Source organism: Nesoenas mayeri (genome assembly GCF_963082525.1).
Source record: "Nesoenas mayeri genome assembly, chromosome: 5".
In the NCBI taxonomy this organism is placed as follows: Eukaryota; Metazoa; Chordata; class Aves; order Columbiformes; family Columbidae; genus Nesoenas; species Nesoenas mayeri.
The window spans coordinates 52,919,088-52,938,307 of NC_137548.1; the positions used below are offsets into that span (position 1 = coordinate 52,919,088).

Sequence of the window (19,220 nt, forward strand, 5' to 3'; positions counted from 1 at the left end):
GTTTCCATATGTGACACTGCAGGCAGGTGCTCAGTTCATATTTAGCACAGCGAGGTTCCGACCTTGGCTGGCACTGCCGGCCGCTGATTTTACCAGAAGCCCTCTTATGCTCTGATTATGTGACCTACTATCTTGCCCCTAGAAGAAGTGAATGAGCTTGCTGGAAGCATAACACGAAGTGAAAGCAATTTATATTTCTAGGGAGGAGCAAGTGGGCTAAAGTGGGTTTCACCTAAACGACTGGGAAATTTCATCATGCTTTTGCGGAGCTTTTTTTTTTACTAAAATTTGACCAAACTTTCTGAGTCATCATGTGAGACTTACATGAACTGCTGACATGTGTCTCTCAAATCTCTTTGGTGGGCAGCCCTGAAGTCCCCCAGATGCTCATGTGACCCAGTAACCAAGGGAAAACATCCTAAGTGGTTCTACTGAACTTGATGCAATAGCTTGCAGTAATAAAGACACAAGCTTAGGCAAAAAGTGTTCAGCAGATCAGAGCTTAGGATAAAATAGGAGGGGGAAATGCATTACAAAATGCTTCTCTGAATTTCAGACTGTGAGTTTTACTGTAAAAATCCTTTCCTCTTTTTTTGCAGTAGGAGGGGGTTCCTATGGACGCAAACTTAAACTTTCGTATACAGAAATAAAAATCCTGCTGCACCCTGCACCCATTCACAGCAGTTTCTCCCCTGCCCCGGGCTGCCTTGTGAGGTTTAGGGGATGGCGATGAGGTTTAAGCGATGGTGGTCAGATTTAGGAGATGGTAGTGCTACAGTCCCCCAAAACCCCCTGCCCCATAGCTGGCTCTTGCATGTGGGAAAAAACACACACAAAACCAACCAAACAAACAAACAAAAAACAACCAAGGAGGGGGAAAGAAAAAAAAGGGGGGGGGGGGGGGGAGGTAAAAGGAAAAAAGGGAGGAAAAGGAAAAAATAAAAATAAAAAAAGGAGAGGGAAAAAAAAAGGGCAGAGGTCCCCAGGTTGCGGGAAGGGCTGAGTGAGGTGCGCTGTGCGCCGACCCCCCCGAGCCCGGAGCGGGCGGTGAGGCGGGGCACTGGGTGCCGTAGGCGGGGCATTGGCCGCAGGGGGCGGGGCATTGGCCTCGGGGGGCGGTGCGTTGTCCGCCGGGGGCGGGGCTGGCTATCGCCGCCCGCACCACCGCCCCAGCCCGGCCGCAGAGATTGAGCGGAGCCGCAGCTGCCTCCCGCCTTGCCCGCGCCGCCATGGGGGTGGAAGGCTGTACCAAGTGCATCAAATACCTCCTCTTCGTCTTCAACTTTATCTTCTGGGTGAGCCGCGGGGCACTGCAGGGGCGGGGGGTTGGAGGGAGGCTGAGCCACCTCAGCGCTTTCAGTAAGGGGGCTTCAATATGGCTCGCCTGCCTCTGCCCGGTTTTACCCTCTTTCCCCCCCACCTTCGCCCAGTATTAAGGCTTGTTTCCTGCGATATGCCTTAGAGGCTGGTTTGTTGGTTTTTGGTTTGGCTTTTTTTTTTGGGGGGGGGGGGGAGGGAGGGCTGTCTGTTTATCCTTTATGGGTTTTTTTTTTTAATACGCGTATATGTTTATTGATTTGCACGTGCATATCTATTTATATCTCTTTTTATATAGATATACATAGAGAAATACGTTTATATGCATTCTCTGTGAGCGGATGGGTGGAAGGTGCTTTGCTCCCGCGGAGGGGGCAGAGCTGGGGTGGGGCGGGGGGTGCCGCAGCGAGTCGGGGTCCCCTCTGGGGGCTGCCGCTCCCCAACAGGAGCTGTGGGTCTGCGCTGGGGCAAGCGGCGGTTCTGAGCGGGCTGGGGAGGGAAGGACAGAGGGAGGGAGGGAGGGATGCTGCCAGGCGGGGGAAGGAGAGGCGCTGGCCCAGCCGTTTGCTGCAGAGGAGCAGGAGAGGAGGCGTTGTTCAAAAAATATGGGCGATTTGGGCAGGTTTCACCCTCTCCACTCCAAGAGTTGGTGGGAAGCAGACAGCCCTGGCACCGTGGCAGGAGCTGGCCTCAGTGCCCACATTTGGGTCGTGCCCAAGCTGGGGACTGCTGTCTCCACCACCTGGGAAGTTATTCTGGATGAAAATTTTACCCAGGCTGGAGAGGTTGCCTTTCCTGAGAAAGTTTCTCATGAAATAATCTATCCAGACATGCGGCTAATTTACCAAAAAGCGACGTATCCTAGGTTCCCTGCAAACTGGGTTTGTCCTGGTTAGGAACACCCTCCGGCAGCAAAGGGCTGGCATGGCAAGAAAGGCTCTCGCCCTGCTCCTGTGCCCGGGAGCAACGAAATGTGCCCAAGCAGGCTGCTGTCTGCCCTTTTTTTTTTTCTTTTTTTTTTAAGTAGGCTATTTTCCATTCCCCAAAATGATGTTTTTCTCCCAGCCCCACCTTGTGGAGGCAAGGTGCCGCTTGCTGAGTGCGGGCTGTGTGGTCAGGATGGGCCCCTTGTCTGACACCCTGTTCTCTTGATAAGGAGTTTTGTGTTTTTCTTCATGTTTACTTGCACCAGTGAATGCAGTGAGGAGGGAGGGGAGCGATGCCTTCCAGAGCAAACCTTCCCTACTCTGCCTGGCTGGAGCCTTCGCCTGCCACCTTCTCCCTGGGGGTACACAGTGAAGCCCTTGAGGGGGTCTCCCCTCCTGGGAGGTGTAGGGTTGACTGCTGAGTGGAAGTGAGCGCTGTCACATCCAGCATAATTTCAGGCCTTTTCGCGTTGTTTTTGGGTATAACATGGACCAAGGGGGAGATGACGAGCTCTGACGAAAGTGGTGTTAATTGATACCTGATGCGTTGCCAGCTGCAAGATAAATGCAGGACAGTCCTGGGTTTGTTTTTTTTTTAACCTCTTCCTCCACCCTTAAAATGGCAGGATGGAGGTGGGTAGGCTTTTCTCTGAAGTGTTGTTCCTTCCGAGTTATCACGCTTATCCTGGGGCTTTTTCTTCCCTTCTGGTCCTAATTTCCTGCCATTCTTGTCGCTGAAGCTGCCGGGTGTGGATGGGAGGGAGGAAGGGTCTCCTGGGTGGCAGGAAGGATGCAGGGGGCTCTGCAGAGCTGCCTCTCCAGAGCAAGCTCGCTTGCTCGCTCGCCCCAGTGTGTGTTTGCAAAACAGCTTATCTTTTAAAAGCGGGCATTTTGCTTCCAACAGGACTAGCCAAGCCATTCAGTTTCCCTGTTAGGACTTCTGGTGCCTTGCCCTACACCTCAGAGGGAGCCTGATGCCTGTTCCCTGTGAGCGTTGGGGAAAGGTGCTCCAGCTTCTCCCAAGGAGAGGTGCCTGGGAGCTGGGACCCTGCAACTCCCCAAAACACCTCTCAGTGCTGAGGTTCCCTGCACTTGGTCATCTCAGACCACCTTTGGTGCAGATGGGGAACCTGGGCTCTGTTAGAATTAGCAATGCTTTCTTGCGAGGCTGGCCAGCTGAAGGGTGTTTGAACACCAGGTCTGATGGTTTTCATGTCCTTTTGTGTTGTTTTTTTAAACTAGTCAAGGGGAATTTTAGGTTTACCACCATGTGAACATGGTTAGCAGCCAACCTTGCATCCCCAGCTGAGGAGGGTTGCCTTGGTTGCCACCAAAGCTCAAAGGTCCTTTTTGCGGGGTGGCATTTGAAAGCTGGATGTGGTGCTGAGCACCCTTGCTGCAGGGTGGCTGTGTTGGGACTCCAGCTCTGACCCCAAAGAGGTGTGAGTTGGGGCACTCCCAGCCCTGTGCTTCTGCCAGCTGATAAGCATGCAAGGGCTGCTGACCTCCTTGTGCTCATTTTCTCATTATTTGCTTATTGTTTGTCTTGAGCCCAGCTGAGGTAGGGTGCTGTTGATGAAAACAAGCAGGAGGCAGAGCCCAAAGTTTGGCAGGCTCTGCATTGTGCTGTACTGGAGCTTGCCTCTAGCACCTGAGAGGAAGAAAGGAAGCAATTCTTAGTCTTAACGATGTTAACAATTAAGAAAGAAACTTTGATAACTTTTTGAAGTAGCTCTGCTGTCCTGCTGGAGTATAAATAAACTGACACCCCCCCCGGCTTCCCCCCCTTCCTTCCCCTGGCAGAGCAGGGGGAGTTTCACAAAGCTGCTGTGTTGAAGAGGAAAAGGCAGCCCTGTTGCCAGCTCCCTGGAATGCCTCAGCAGCTCTGACTGCCCGAGATGTTTCAATCTGATTTTATTTTTGGGGTTCTTTTTCCTTTGTGAATGCACTTTTGAGAAGATGCCAGGGTTATGTGCTCAGTCCAGGGTGGCTCTTGAGGAGGGAGCAGTGGCTGCTACACAGACTGTGTGTACAAATGGGTGCCCATCCTGGGAGACGAGGGGTCCCTATGTGTTTCACAGCAGCATCCACTGACCAGAGTGGTGGAGGAGGCCATGAGCAGCACCTGGGGACCTCACCTGCTTAGCAAAACATAGGGCTGGTAAGACAAATGCTTTTCTGTGCTGCAAACTTGCCCTGAAACCCTGGCATGGCTGGTGGCAAGGGGATGCTCTGCTGCCCTGCCATGCAAGAGGGAGCATTGGTGGCACCATTACTGGTGTGATGGGCAGTCCCAGCTCACCCTGAAGCAGCTGGGCTGGGCACATGGTGGGATGGAGCTGCTTCTCCATCCCATTCTTGGTAGACAGCTGGACTTTGACTGCTCTCCTGAATTATCTGAATCTGATAGCAGAGGGTTGAACTGACCACCTCTGCAAAGAGTCCCTGGAGAGGCCAAAGGAAGTCCAAGAGCTATTTTAAAATGTAATTAAACGTAACTGAGGAGAAATTGGCTTGCTCAAAGAAGGATCGCTCAGCTTATTAGCTAATACACCCCATGGCAGCCTTCCAGGTCTAGAACACCGCTGAGTGCCCTACCAGAGCGGTTTCTAATTAAAAGGAAGATCTTGCTCCTAATGCCATTTCCAGGCACCATTCAACTGTTTTCTCTTGCTTGTGTTGAGGGCATGTGGTGCATTTGGGGTGCAAAGGGGAGGAAAGGCAAGAACCAAGGGAAGTTGGAAGTGAAAGTCTGTCTTGACAGTGGTGATTGGAAGGGAAGAGGTGAAGGAGATGAGTATTTTTTTTGTGCAATGCTGGAAAATCTGTTGGCTGTCCCCTGGAGTCCACAAAGTCTACAAAGATATTTGGCTTTGGTGATTAGAGGTGATAGTGGGTGGTGGTGGCAGCTGTCTGTGGTGGTCCCATGGTAAGAACTCTGCTGAGTGGCTCCTCACTCTCCTGATGTGACAAGGAGCTCAGCTGGGTACTGCTGTTCACAGGTTTAAATGGAGAGTGGAGGAGCTAGTGGATCACATGGCGTGCAGCTCTGAAGCATGGGTTTGAAATAACTCCCTGGACTCACAAAGCAGCTTGCATTTTGTTCTGGTCGCAGGCTGGTGTGGAACACTGGTTAAATGCTGTTAGTGACAGCAGGTAGCAGGCTGCTCTGCTGCGGAGCGCAGCGTTTGGTTTGGGTATTGGTCTCACTGGGAATCGCAAAGTCCTGTGAGCAGCGAGGAGATGGCACTGGCCCAGCATCTTCTACCACCAACTTTGGGTTTGATATCTTGGAAAAGTGTCCAGGAAAGCGTATATCCACGTGTCTGACCCAGCAGCTATTTAATGCTTGTCTTTTAAGGGCAAGGGAGGGGTTTTCTTAGTAAGCGCAGTAGCTGAGTCCAAGTTTTCCTGCCGATGGCTCTCTGAGATGTGTTTCTGGGCTCTCTGTCAAGTGAACGCACTCCTGCCATCACCTACAAAACCTCTTCTGAAACCTGTATGTGCAGAAGGCTATTTAAGCGGGTCTTTTGAAGAGATGGGGGCCCTGCCCTGTGAGGGTACCAGATTTCAGGTGATGAGCTGGGCTGCAGTCACAAGGAGGGAGAATCACTGGTGGCTGGAGCGAGGATTGATCTGTTTTCCTGAGGTTATTCTTCTATCAACATCTGCAGTGCTTATCTCCAGCAAGAGTATTAACCCACGTACAGTGCCGTGAAACATATTTTCTTCCTGTACTGAGCAGTGTTTTTCATGCATGGGGCCAAATTAATTTTAAAGCAATATTCTGAAATTGTTTTCCTCTCTACTGAGGATGATTAAACCCTGCTGGTAGATGTCAGTGTTCCATCTGCAGCGGGGATCGGGCTGTGGTAGGTGGGGAGCAACTTGAGGGCTCAGTGCTCCCCATCGAAGGACCCCACTCCTGGATTTTGGTGTGGGATTCCTGCTCGCTTCCCATCCATCAAGCTTTATTTGGCCTCTGGCACGCTGCTTCTCTGGGAGTGTTCCTCTGGAGCTTGTTTTGAAAAGCCCTGCAGTGTTGTGGGGCTGGTAACTATAGGCACCAGTGGAGAATTTCACCCCAGCCAGCAGCTCTATTAATAGTGGCTGCTGGGAGCAAGCAGAGGCTGCCGGCTGCCTCCTCTGTCTACCAGCAGAGCACAGGGCTCCTTGCAAACACCATCTGCAGCACTTGGTAGTCCTTGCCTGCAAACTTTCAGCCTGACCTTTGGTGGCCATCGAGTGTGATCATCATGGAGAGACCTTGCCTGCAGTTTCCAAGAACAGTCCTATCTGTCGCTGTGAGTGCCTGTGCCAAGCTCGGTGAAGAAGCTTTTATGTTGTGTGGCTGTCAAAGTGCAACTACATTGTCTGATTTAAGTCATGTCCTCTGATTACAGCCCCCAAAAAGTCTTGTGGGGGTCTGTCCTGGTTTTGTTAAAAAACAAGTTTCTCTTTTAGTGAATTTGCCTGCCAGCTAAAGCTTTCATATTACCTGCATTTTCCTGGAAAACCAGATACATATTTTGGTAAACATAGCAATGGAATGCAAAGTTATTGATAAGGACAGATTCACATGTTGTAAGAGGGGCAACAAGAAACAGGTGATCAAGGAACTGACCAACTGAGTATAACATCCCATTCACGTGAATACTTCATATAAAAGTGGGAGATCACAAGGATCTCGTCCCTTTTGCTTATGGCCGACATTAGAAGAGGACCTTGCTAGTCATCCCTGTGAACTGAGGCCTAGTGACAGACTGAATCCAGCTCCAGTTGACTGCAGAGTCCAGTCCAGGACTTCGGGTGCCGGCTCTGCAGTTGCTGGGACTTTCAAGATTGGTTTTGTATATTCTGTGTTATTTCTTCTATTCTTATTAGTAAAACAATTTTTAATTTTTCCAACTCTTTTCTCTGTCCTTCTTTCCCTCCCAATTGTCTGTCCTTAGTGGGAAGGGGGGAGAGGAAGGGGCTAAAGGGGAAAGCAGGGAGAGAGGAGGTTAACAATACATCTGCCAGGGTTTTATTGTCACCCCGCAACCAAAACCCTCAACAGGGTCCTGATGTGTTGATGCTCTAGGGCATCCCACAGTCTGCCACAACAAGCAGCATGGGGCTGATCTGTAACGCTTCTCATCTAAAAATTTTAATTGAATTTTTGGTGTGAAGTCCCACCTTTGTGACATGAAGACTATTGTAGCATCAAACCAAAGTTCCCTGGTTCATGGGCTTCTGTTCAACTCTCAGCCCCCTGCTGCACCTTTCAGCACTTCTGCAAGGCGCATCATTTTGCAGTAGGAAAGAAATTCAACTTCTACTTTCCAGGAAGTGAGGTGCAGGGTGCAGGCAGGATCGGTGCTGCCTCTACATGTGTACCTGCCACCAATGGTCCTGTGCTCATCTCCTTGCCCACCTCCATCCTCAAGGTGGGAGTGCAGAACCTGAAAGGTCCTAACACACATCTTTCAAGGGCTTGTATTGCCCTTCCAAAGGTAATTTCCATCAAGTTATGAATCTCTAATTCCTTGCTTTTTTCTCCACTCACACTACATGTGGCAGCAAAATGATATTTCATTATTTACACTGTACATATTGGAGAATAGGATATCCACTATTCCACACAGAGATCCACAAATGACCTGGGACAAAGGGTTCAATGCCAAATTAGAAATTTGTTCCTGGTTGTACAAGGAGCTTCTCGCATGGCAAGATGCTTCAGCCTTGGCAAGCTATTTCATTCTTTTGCCTTAGGTCCCCACACCTAAAAGGAAGAGGATTCAGTTTTACCACATCTTGGCTGCTTTGCAGGTTGTGCTGGAGACGAGCCATGGGGAGCCCTTGGCTGGGCTTCCTGAGTGGGGTCTGAGTGCCACCCCCTCAAAGGGCTCAGCTTCCAGGTGGTGTAAGGGAAACTGCAAGCCTGTGCAGCGTGAAAACCTGTTAAAGATCTCTAATCATCTACCTGAGTCATAAAACAGCTAAAATCCATTAAACTTTCTTGGCAGCATCCTGCTTCTTGTTCGTAACTGTGGTATTTCACAGGCATCGTGGCGCAGGCTCCACCAGCAGCGTTTTTGCAGCAAGGCAGGAGCTCCCCTCGGCTCCTGTGGGGTGGGAAGCAGCATCCTGGCGGCAGCACCGGCTGTGGGAGCGGCGCTGCTAAAAATACAGCATTGTGAAACCTCTGGCACCTCCACTTCCCTCCGCCGCCGGCTTGAGCTGCAGGATGTCTGCTTCACTTTGACATGGCCGGCAAGCCCCCCTATAGCCAGGGCTTCTTCCTCTTCTTCCTCCTCCCTGCCAGGAAACCTATTTCAGAGAAGGGAGCAGGAGGAAAAGGGCTGGGGGCCGCAGAAGGGACAGGGGATGATGCACGTCCTGGCATACATGAGTGTCTGGGGAGCAGCAGGCGAAGGTGGGGTAGCTCGGTTATGGGGTGCCCTGCATTAAAGGGGGGAAGGAAGCCATTCCTCTCACCTGTAAATCATGGAAATTTCTTTTGGAGGGTAGGAGTGACTAAGCTGGGAAAGATGGGGTTGTTCCCTTGCCCCACAGCTGGATCTGGGAAATTTTAGGCTGAATGGCATATCATTTGGTGAGGCTCAATCCAGAAAGGAGCCCCACTGTGCATGGTGAATGGGGCAGGAAACCGGGGCTGCACACCTGCCTTCATCGTGATGCTCAGAAGGTGATACCATCCTGTGGGTACCACCCCATCACTTCCTGGGGGCTGGGAGGCTGCCTTTTCCCTCCTCTAGGCAGCATCCAACCAGGGCTTCCTCCCGCCCTACTGAGCAAGAGCTGCGTCCCTGTGCAAAGCAAGCCTTGAACAGGCAGGATCCAGCTGGAAATTCTGGCTGTCTGTGGAAGAAGCAATAAATCTCTGGAAGCTGGAAAATAGCGGTAAAGAGGAAATGTTGGAGCCTGCCGCGCCACCTCTGCTGCGCTCGGGCCACGATCTGCAGGGTCAGCCCTGTCCCAGACAGCACTAGCAATGCAATGGGGATCCTGTGCTGGGGACTGGGTACCCTTCGAGGCTCATGGTGGGTTTGTGAAGGGGTGAGGAAGGTGGAGAAGGTGTTATTTTCATTGAGGGGTTGTTTTTGTTTGAGGGTTATGTCTGTGGGATTTTATTATTTCTTTTTCATTTAAAGGAAGGCATAAAAAAGTGCAGGTAGGACAAGGCAGCAGAATGAGAACTTAAAACACTCCAGAGCAGAGGAAAGTGCAAGGCTCTGAAAGTGGCAGAGAAAGTTAGTAGCACTTAAAATGCTGGAAAATAATCCAGATGCTCCGAGTTGGAGCCCGAGCAGTTGCTTCTTTCAGCAGCATCCACCTCTGCAAGTGCCTTTGTGCCAGCTGGGGAGGTCGGCTTGTGGAAAGCAGATCTACGAGTGTAGTGCTGGTGTTGCTGATATTGCAGCTTTTAGGTTATTTCTTACATTAAAGTAGTCCCCCAAAATTTAAATGCAGGGTTGTGCTGGGCACCTGGGGAATATCTGCAATGAGTGACGGCCTCAGCCTGTGGGACATTGCTGTTTGACTAGCTGGGCAAGCACATAGCAATGGGGTAACCTGCATGAGATCAGACACATACAAGGGAAGAAAAAAAAATCTATATATATTTAATGTATAAGGATGCACAGCCTGGAGACCAGTGTGACGCTGTCATTGGTGGTTGGAGCTCTTCAGGCTCTTGTGTTGGCAAACAGCAGCAGCTGTAGGATGGGGAGAGAAGAAAATACCAAGCTTATATCTGGAACAAGTTGTGTTAAAAATGAGACTATCCCAAGGAAGGTGCAGTGGAAGGCAGTGTTACTGTGGCAAGCTGATGAGGTTGTCTCCCTCTTGTTGTCTTTGGTTTGGGAAGAAAGATGCCTTAATTACGTTCTGCGCTTCTTGGTGTTGGAAGGATATACAATTTTCATGGAAAAAGTTACTCATTGTAGCCTAAACCCTGTTTTCATTAGTATGTGAACGTTGCTTTCTCTTAAGAAATCCAGCTGCTGTTGGATTAAAACTTCCATTTGGAAGTCCTCTGTGCTCTGTTAAAAAAGCAAACGGAGTCAGGCAGTTGAGGGAGGGACGTGGGGTGTTCCTGGGTACGTTGGACCTGAAACTGGAAAAACCTGGAGATGGTTCAGATGGCTGCAGTAGGCAGATCTCACTGATGGGCTGGGTTTGATGTGTCAGAAGAGGCTGTATCTCATCAGCTGATGCTCCCAAAGAAGAAAGAAATATTTTGAGGCTAGCCTGCAGCCTGCTTTCGGTCCTGTGTTGGGCGTTTTAGGGCAAGTTTGATTGGAAAGCAGCTGCTGCTGCTCCTCACACTGGTGTTGCCCCAGCTTCGCCATGGGTGGCTGTGGGTGCCAGGATGGGCACTGCTGGGTGCGGAGGGCAGCGTGCTGGGGCAGAGCAGTGTTTCCTTGAGAGAAAACTAAACCAAAAAGGGCTACAGCCTTTTCTTCACCTCTCACAGGCAGCACAGAAACACAGATCTTCCTTGGGATCTCTTCTCCCCTCAGAGCCACTGAGAGACCTTTACTTTAAGAGGTGCACTGATTAATCTGGGGACATTCCTCTTCTCCTGAGAGGATAAACACGGGCTCTGTTATGCCCTCAGACAATGAGCGAGCTGTGCCAGGCTGGATTTGGGTAACTTTCTGTGAAGCCACAAGCTGCCTTATTTGGAGCTGGATTTGAGCACGGACCCGCTTTCGTGACTTTTCTTCATAGCCAGTGTTTGGAGAACCTCAGGCTCTCCCAAGTGCAAGAGGCATCAGGGACTGTGCCAGCAGGGAAGTTGCATTGGTTGCTGTGGGAGAAGTGTTAAAAGCTGATTATTTTGGTAGCAAATTGAGGAAAGGCAGGTAAAATCTTCTCTCCCTCACCAGGGAGCTGGGGAGGATTTTCTCTCTCCAGTAAGTGGAAAAACCTCAAGGCCAGTTTGCCCTGAGTCTTGCACAAATTTTGTGGTTTTGCCCCAGCTTCAGTGGAACCTCTGTGAAAATCTCTTGGCTGGGATTTGCAGAAATGAGCAAGGAGGAAAACCACCAGCTGACCTCCCGAGGGGCAGAGCTGGGCTCCTGCTGACAGCCTGTCTTGCAGATCCCAGTCCTTGTGTGTTCACCGGGCCTCTGCTGTGCTTGCACAACTGTAGACTTTACACTTTTACTGAACAAACTCTCTTTTTTCAATGTGACCTTGCTGGTGCCTCTCATACCTGGAGCTGACCTGACTTGGACCCTTTTGAAAAAAATAGGTTTTCTACTTCTGTACTCTTTGGTAGTTATCTTCCTTTTTTTAAGATGAATGGCTTCAAGGATTTAGAACACTCAACATTAAATTGGCATTTGAACACATACTTCCAGCCTTTTGTAGAAGTGATATTGAATTCTTAAGTGGTTTTTTTACATATATATTTCTTTCTTTGCCCTGTCCCTCTTGTTTTAAATGGAAGGGGAGGTGTCATGGAGAACATATTGAGTTCTGCTGGAAATACTCTGGTGGAGCTCCTCTCAGTGACACCTTCTCCACTACAGTGTCCCCCATCTGCTCCCATCCTCCATTGCCATTCCCCGCCCCTCCCTGGAAGAGAAAGCATTGAGGAAGTCAGCCATAAAAATTCCCATTACTTGGACATAAATATTCCAGTGGTAAGATGGGTTGATGCTCTGTAGGCAGAACATGTCCTCCTGTGTTTGAAGCATGTTTTTATCCTTGCCCTGGGGTCTCTGTAACGCGTGTCTGCAGGCATACACATGTGTGTGTGCAAGTGTCTGGTCTTCTGCTGGATGACAGCACGGGCAAGGCAGCAGTTTCAGCCTCATCAGCTCACAGAGCTGCTTGGCCCTATTGAGCATCTTCATGGTAGCCTCTAAAAGCAGCATTGCTGTGCCTTGGCCTGAACTGAGACTTTGCTCTGCTTCACTCCCTGTATTAGGACATTAAGGAAAGCCGTATGTGCAGGAGGAGTGGGAGGGCATGGTCCCAGCTCACAGCCCACCCACAGGGACCTGTGTTATGGTTTCTCTTTTTCTATTGTGTTACGAAATTAAACGGGCAGTGAAACAAGCAGTGGAAGCGATGGCTGCAGGGGTTTCCATGCTCATGGGACACCTTGGAAGAAGACTTGATATTCCTCAAAGTGATGCTGCAAGGGCAGCTGGTGTGAATCCCTGTCAGTTCCCTCCTGATGGGAGACATCCCTGAGACCCATGGTGAGGGAGTAATGGGATATAACACAAAGATGCTGCTGCAGACATTACCAAGTCCCACTGAATGTAGTTTCTTAGTCATCTGTGTGCTCCTATACACTGTGCTAAATGTCAAGATGTGGACATTGTGAAGAGTGTGTTTGGGAGGGGTTGGAGGAATTTTGGATCCCCTGCAGGTGGGTACAGCAGCAGTTCAAAGCCACGTCTCTGCCTTTGCTCTGCATTACTAGCAGTTTTTACTGCTTTTTGGCATTGTGTTGATTGAACAAGTCTCCAAGGCAGAGCAGCTTTTGAGAGTGTAGAGAGCTCCGTCCCACTAGGTCTGCTCAGACTGGAAGTCTGACCCTGCATGGGAAGTAACGTGAATGTGAGACTGGGGCAGAGGGAAAAACTGATGGTCTCCCCACTTTCTGAGCCATAATCTCCCCATCCTTCCTACCCACTTCTCAGCAGATCAAATAAAACGCAAAAGTCTGTTTGTACATCAGAGAAATGAAACAGGGTGCTAACAGCCTGTTGGGAAAAGGGAATAAATGGGGCTGATCCTAACTTGAAAAGCTCTCCTAAAAACGTCAGTTGCACATCTCATTCTTCTTGGGTAATGCTGAGCCTTCCATTTTAATAGAGTAATGAAATAACTCTTAGGAAAGAAATCACCTGCAGGAACTGGAAAGGGCTTTGCACATCCCCAGAACGAGGAGGCTTCTCATAAAGCAGGGAAGATTGTGTGGCTTATGTGGTATGGGGCGCAGAGCTGGGATGACGGCTAGGAAGGATGTTCTTGTACGTGAAAGGAATAAATAAGAATGTGCAGAAAGACGACAAGCAAGCCTTCTGCTCCCACCTGAAAATGCAGCTCTGGGTCTGGCATGGCTGGATCAGTGGATGACGGTGCTTCCCTCTGCTTTCTCCCCAGCTGGCTGGAGGCATCATCCTGGGAGTGGCCCTGTGGCTCCGGCATGACTCGCAGACCACGAATATCCTGTACCTGCAGCTGGGGGACAAGCAGGCCCCCAACACCTTCTATGTTGGTAAGTAGGTCTGGGGATGCTGGCATCGCTGCATGGGCATCATGCCACAGGGTATACTGCAGCATGCCCAAAAACAGGGCAGAAAGCTCTGGGTAAGCAGCAAGGAAGGTAGACTAAAAATACTTCCTGCTCCCCCCATACTCCCCAAAATATCCCCTGCTGTGCCAATCACTAAATGTTGGCTATGACCCAAGCACAGAAACCAAAGCCATGGTGGCTAAAAGCACAAAAAGACATGTTATGACATAGTGAGCTTTCTCCAATGCAGCCTCCCCCAGAGCACATTTGGGAAGAGGGGGGAGACTTCTTGGAAGTGTGTCTCGTTTCCTATCCAAAGAGACGTAAAAGTAGCCGACGGAGCGGCTGGCAGTGGAAAGTGAAGCTCAGCGAGCTCGTGACTCATGTTCTCCAGGAGGGGCATGTGGAGCCTCTGTGTGTTACGGCTAAGCTTAGCACGATTTTTCAAATTTGATGGCATGCTGGCGTGGTGGAAGATGAATATCCCTATTTTTGCCCTGTTCTCCCATGACACCTTACAGACAAGGGGGAACAGTTTGCAGAAGGGGCTGCCTGCCAGGCGGGGGCTGGCTTGGAGTGGAAGCTGCCACAGCTGGGGCAAGGACCCGACTGATCCCATGTCCTGTTCTCCCCAATAGCTGAAATTACCTTCTGGAAAGGGTCTTCCTTTTGTTTTCTCTGCTTACCCATGAAACGGCAGGTTTGAGCCCTTTCCCTGACTGTGCCTGGTTACAGTAGATGCTCCTGCTGTAAACCGTGGTGTGTTTTCCTCTCTTGCTGTCCCTCCCGCCTCGTGCTGAGAGCTGTATTTACAGCATTCCTCCCTTGTAGATTTCAATTTTAAAAAGAGAAAAAGCAACTGTTAAGAAGTTAAACTCTCTCCTTTTTGGGAAACAGCCCAAACATCTCCTTCCTTCTGGAGGCCAGCAACTGATGCCTCCCCAGTTAACACATTACTCCCAGAACCAGGGGGACCTGGAGTGTTGGTGTTGAGTCCTCCCTTCCTGCCTGTTGGGCATCTTTTGCTTTTTCACCCCTTTTTGTTTTATCTTTGTCTTTGGCCTCTGCTATTTAGAAGTCAATGGGGAACGGACTGTGGGTCCCACACCGTGCTGGCTTTCTGACACCCGTGAGTGGCCCATGATTTGAGGCTGACTGTCTTTTTAAAGTTATATTCAGCAACAGATCAGCCTGGATTCCTTCTGGCAGCTGTAATTTCCATGCAATAATAACAGCAGAGCATTTATTTCAGCTGCTGCCTCTCCCAGCCAGCCCTCTGGACCCTGAAGGCTGGGATTTCTTTTTGCTTTTTTTTTTTTTTTTTCTCTTCCCTTTTTCCCTCCACCCCACAACTGATACTCCCTCCTTTTTCTCCTCTGGCATCCAACATACATATGAACATGATGTTCCTGCTTCGGGAGCAGGAACCTCTCTGGGGTTGGCTTCCAGAGCTGTTGCTTTTTTTGTTGTTTTCTTTTCCCCTTGCAAACCACTTTCTGGTGTTTGGCATGGTGTGCTGGTCCTGGGATCCATCAGGAGGCTTTTAAAGGCTGGCCAGGCTTCACCGCGGTGCTGCAGGACAGGGGAAGCAATAGAAACTGTCAGAGGAGGAAAACTTGCACCATGGAGCTTGTACTGAGAGAGGAGGGGGAGTGGGAAAGCAGCACTTTAGTGTCTCCTGGTTTCTCTCTGTGTCCTTTCCCCTGCCCTATATTTGGATCTGTTTTGTTAAAGGCTACTTTCCCACGATGTTTGTGTGTTACAGGAGAGGAAGAACAATTAACACAGCCAGTTGGTGTGTGGGATTTGACGGCAATGGGGAAGTGGGAGAAGGAGGATGTGGGGAGCAGAGCAGCTCCTGGGGTACCAGGCGTGATGCTTATCTGCTGCAGGAGCAGGAGAAGGGGAGCAGTCCTTGCTCTCAGCTTCGCCTGCACCCAAACCCAAAGGCTGCTGGCAGCCACTCTTGCAGCCCCCATGGGCACAGGCAGCTGTTCCCTGCTCGCCTGTCCAGCCCAGGAGGAGGGAAATCCTGGGGTTGGGGTTTCCCACAAGCGGTACCCTCTAGCACTTTGGCACTGCGTCCAACAAGTTGTCTTGTGGGCTGGCTTGGGAGGTTATTAAACGAGCTCTTCTTCACGGGCTTTTCCTCAACGTGGCTCACAAACCATCTGATCCCCTGACCACTTGTTGCAGTCTTGGCTTTTAGCACTTCCATTTTGGCTATGGACACACCGCTCCAGCAAATGACAAACTAACTGCTTCAGCACTGTAAAGACTAGCCAGTACCAGGGATGGGGATAGCTGGTGCACCATAGTTTCATGCTTTCTTCACTATAAAGGAAAATACTTGCTTTTCATCTGAGCTAGGCTTATGGTCTAATATGCATTTATTTGCTTTATCTGTAGCTGAAAAACTAAAATCCTTCTTGCCCTTGTCTCATACTGCGTCTCAAGTGCTCTGTGTGTCTGAAGGCTGGGCAAGGTGTTGATAGCAGGTCAGAAAACATCCTTCAAGATAGCTAGAGGCATTGATAAGTTGAATGCAAACAACCGGTTAACCACTGCTTAGATATTTATTGACGCTACCCATAAAGACCACCATTAAAAAAAAAAGCGTGAAAAACTGTGATTCAATGATTTATGAGAGCCCATGGGAGAAGGCTGAGCTGGCCCATCTCTGCAGATACCAGTACAAACTGGAGCAAGCTCATCTCTGCACAAAATGTTGGTGCTGCAGTGTCAGTGGTTTTAAGAGCCCCTGGGGATCTTGAAGAGGCAAGTGACACTGGACTTATCGCTTTTGTCCCATTTTGTTGGCATGATGTTGGCATCATAATGTGATAGGGGAAGGCCAGGATGCCCATCCTTCAGGGATTTGGTTATGTGATGTCCAGAGATGGCCGCTGCAGGCAAAACGCATTCAGCAGGGTGGGGACAAAAGCCTCGGCTCTTGTTTGAAATCCAGGGGTGGGAATTTAAGGCACATTTCCCCCCTTGCTGGGCTGCCTGTGCACTGGGAGCATCCCCAGGCGTTCGTCCCTTCCCGTGCTTTCCCCGAAGCTGCCTGGCGAGGCGGGGAATGCAGCGGCCGGATGGTCTGAGCTTCACTCTTGCCTGCCAGATCCAAAATAGGAAATCTGTGTCCAGCTGCTCGCGGGGAGAGACAGGGCGACACGACCCGCTGCTCTAATTAGCTCGGCCCTGGGAGTAGGGCCAGCGCGAGGAAGAGTGCAAAGGCATCCAGAGCTGGGGTGTGGTTTTCCGTGTAGTTTTGGGGAGTGAGGAGGGGGTTTGTTTTGCTTCTGTTTAGTTTTTTCATATCTGATTAGTAAATCCTCTGCTGGGAAGTGTTTCCTCCCTGGGGCACGGCAGCACTGGTGCTCCTTGGGAAGGGTGTAAGGTTTTGGGCAGGCATGCAGTGGCAGGTTAAACTTGGTCACTGAGGCTGCTGCCACCCCCCCATTCCCAGCTGTCCTGCTGGGTATCCCTGCCCCAACAGAAAGGCAACAAGGGCTTTTTAATTCTTTTTTTGAGGGAGGGCATTCCCTAGCAACCAGGCTGATGACTGTGTATCTGGGTCCCAAGCAGGTCAGGCAGCAAAGCTTGTGGGAGACAAGGAGGGGACAGCTGGGAGCCGCAGTGGTTTGGGCTAATTTTAAAGCCATTAGCACGCCTGCAACACAGTGTGCTGTGGTGGGGCTGGAGGGGAGGCTGGCTAATGAGAACACAGGCTTTCTAACAAGGTGGATCACAGACTCTCTTCACTGTCCTGCTCTGTACAAATACAATCCAGTATAATGATTTCTGCCCTGGAAATGAGTTCAAGCTGCTTTTCACACAGACTAGGCTGTGGAAGAAATGGGCCAGAAAGCACAGGGATGCTTTGAAGTATTTGTCACAAACAAGTATGCATCTGAGTTGAACTGAGTCACGTCTGCACACTTGTCCTTAAAGTCAGTGTGACATCCATCCCTGGCAAGCTTTTGTGGCGGGTCCTCAGGATTTTTGGAAGTGCATGGAGTACATGCATTTTTCTCTATTGGAAAGAAACTTATGTACAGCTAAGGGCAATTTAATTATTTAGTCCCTTAAAGGAAAACAAAAGCTGAGGTTTACTATATCTAGATTTCCCTCTAATCCCTGTCAGATTGCTTCCTTCAATAATACTGGAATTCCTTTTAAAATAGTAGTTTTGAGGCAAAATACTTTGTCAGTACTTCCCTCTAAGTGTCTGCTTTATGCTGTATACCTTACAACACAAACAATCCTTTTTTTTGTTTGTTTGTATTCTTATCATAGAATTCAATTTCTGTTTAAAAAAAAACAACTTATATTTAATTGCAATTCAGACTGCCTTCATTATGACCAACTCCTCCCATTCATTTACTCTGTAGACTAAAATTGGTTATGACTTAAGGCCATAAATTGGTACCTTTGGGTTCAGATATATCTGACTACAAATAATGTAGTTGTCCGTCTCCTTTGCCCTCCCCTGTTGGCTCTGGCATCAGGGACCTGTGCCAATGGTGGCTTCTTGCTCTTCAGAGTTGTTTGAACCTGTAGCTTGGACAGTTTTCCTTGGAAAACCTGCCCCATGTTTCGACACGCAAAGCCCACAAGAAGCCCTCCAGCAGCATTTGGGCTCTGTCAGCAGGTGAGACCTCGGGTCACACAGAGGTTTCCAGAAGTGTTGCAGGCTGGGGCAGCAGAGGATGGGCCAGTGTCTTCCAGCCTGGATCTCCTGTGCTGTGCCACTATAATCCATCCCAGTGTGGGAGATGTGCCATAGACATCCTCCCAGCTCTCATGGGTATGCAAATGTTAAAAACCTCCTGTCTCCTTCCAGCATTCTCTGGGTAGACAGAGGAGAAGAAATCTGACTGTGGCATCTCTGCATGGAGTGATTTTGGTTATGTGTGTGCACACAAGGACATTGTTTGGGACCTTTGCCACCTCGCCTTTGCTTTTCTGATGGAGATGTGTCCTCTGCTTCCTTCTTGCCTTGTTCTCGCAGGCAAGGGCAGCATGTACAGCCTTTCATCTCCCCGTGTGAGCCATGCAGCCCCAGGAGAGCTCGCCATGCTTTGTGACACTGTTGCTCCATCTGGAAGTCATTAGCAGCCAAAGAGCAGCGATGTTTTTCTTGGGAAAGGGGGTGGAGGGGAACGGAGGGGCTTCCCAGTTATCGTCCTCCAGCAAACCCTCTCTTTTTCTACCCCCTCTCTCTTACCCATCTTCCAAGAAAGCTCTGTCAGTTCTGCTCGGCCAGTTCCACTGGGCAGCTGGACAAAAATGTCCAGGAGACCCTCCTGTGCTGGCTGGGTGGTGCAGTCACCCTTTTCCTGCCCCCACCCCACCCTGGAGGGGCTGTTTGCTCTTTGCCTGTCTCTTGCCCCAAAGTTGCAAGGAAGGACATCATGGTCATTTTTTTGACTACGGAGAGTCCGTTCATCCAGGATTTGTGGTGTGGGGTAGAATGAAGTCTCCCTTTTGCCACCATCTGATGATCCTACCCATCCCTGCAGCAGGGCTGGTGGCGAACCTGTGACGTTCAGCATCTCCAAGCCAGAAGCCATGGCAGGGCAGGCACCACAGCCACCCTCTAGCCCTCAGAGGCTTGCAAAACTCCTGGGTGCGCAGGGTCTACCCCCAGGAGTCTGCCTGTTGGGGGAAAAAACACAAAAATCTCTCTTCTCTCTGCTCTC

At 50.0% G+C, this 19,220-nt stretch overlaps 1 protein-coding gene across 1 annotated transcript in view; it reads left to right on the plus strand.

Annotated features, from left to right (window-relative positions):
• Positions 1–598: 598 nt before the first annotated feature.
• Positions 599–19,220, plus strand: part of CD81 (CD81 molecule) — a 32,768-nt gene continuing 14,146 nt past the window's right edge. The window contains exons 1-2 of the mRNA XM_080346178.1: positions 599–1,295; positions 13,380–13,494. Coding sequence (XP_080202304.1) covers positions 1,230–1,295; positions 13,380–13,494 — 181 coding nt within the window. The 5' untranslated portion in view covers positions 599–1,229. The remainder of the gene's footprint in view (positions 1,296–13,379; positions 13,495–19,220) is intronic.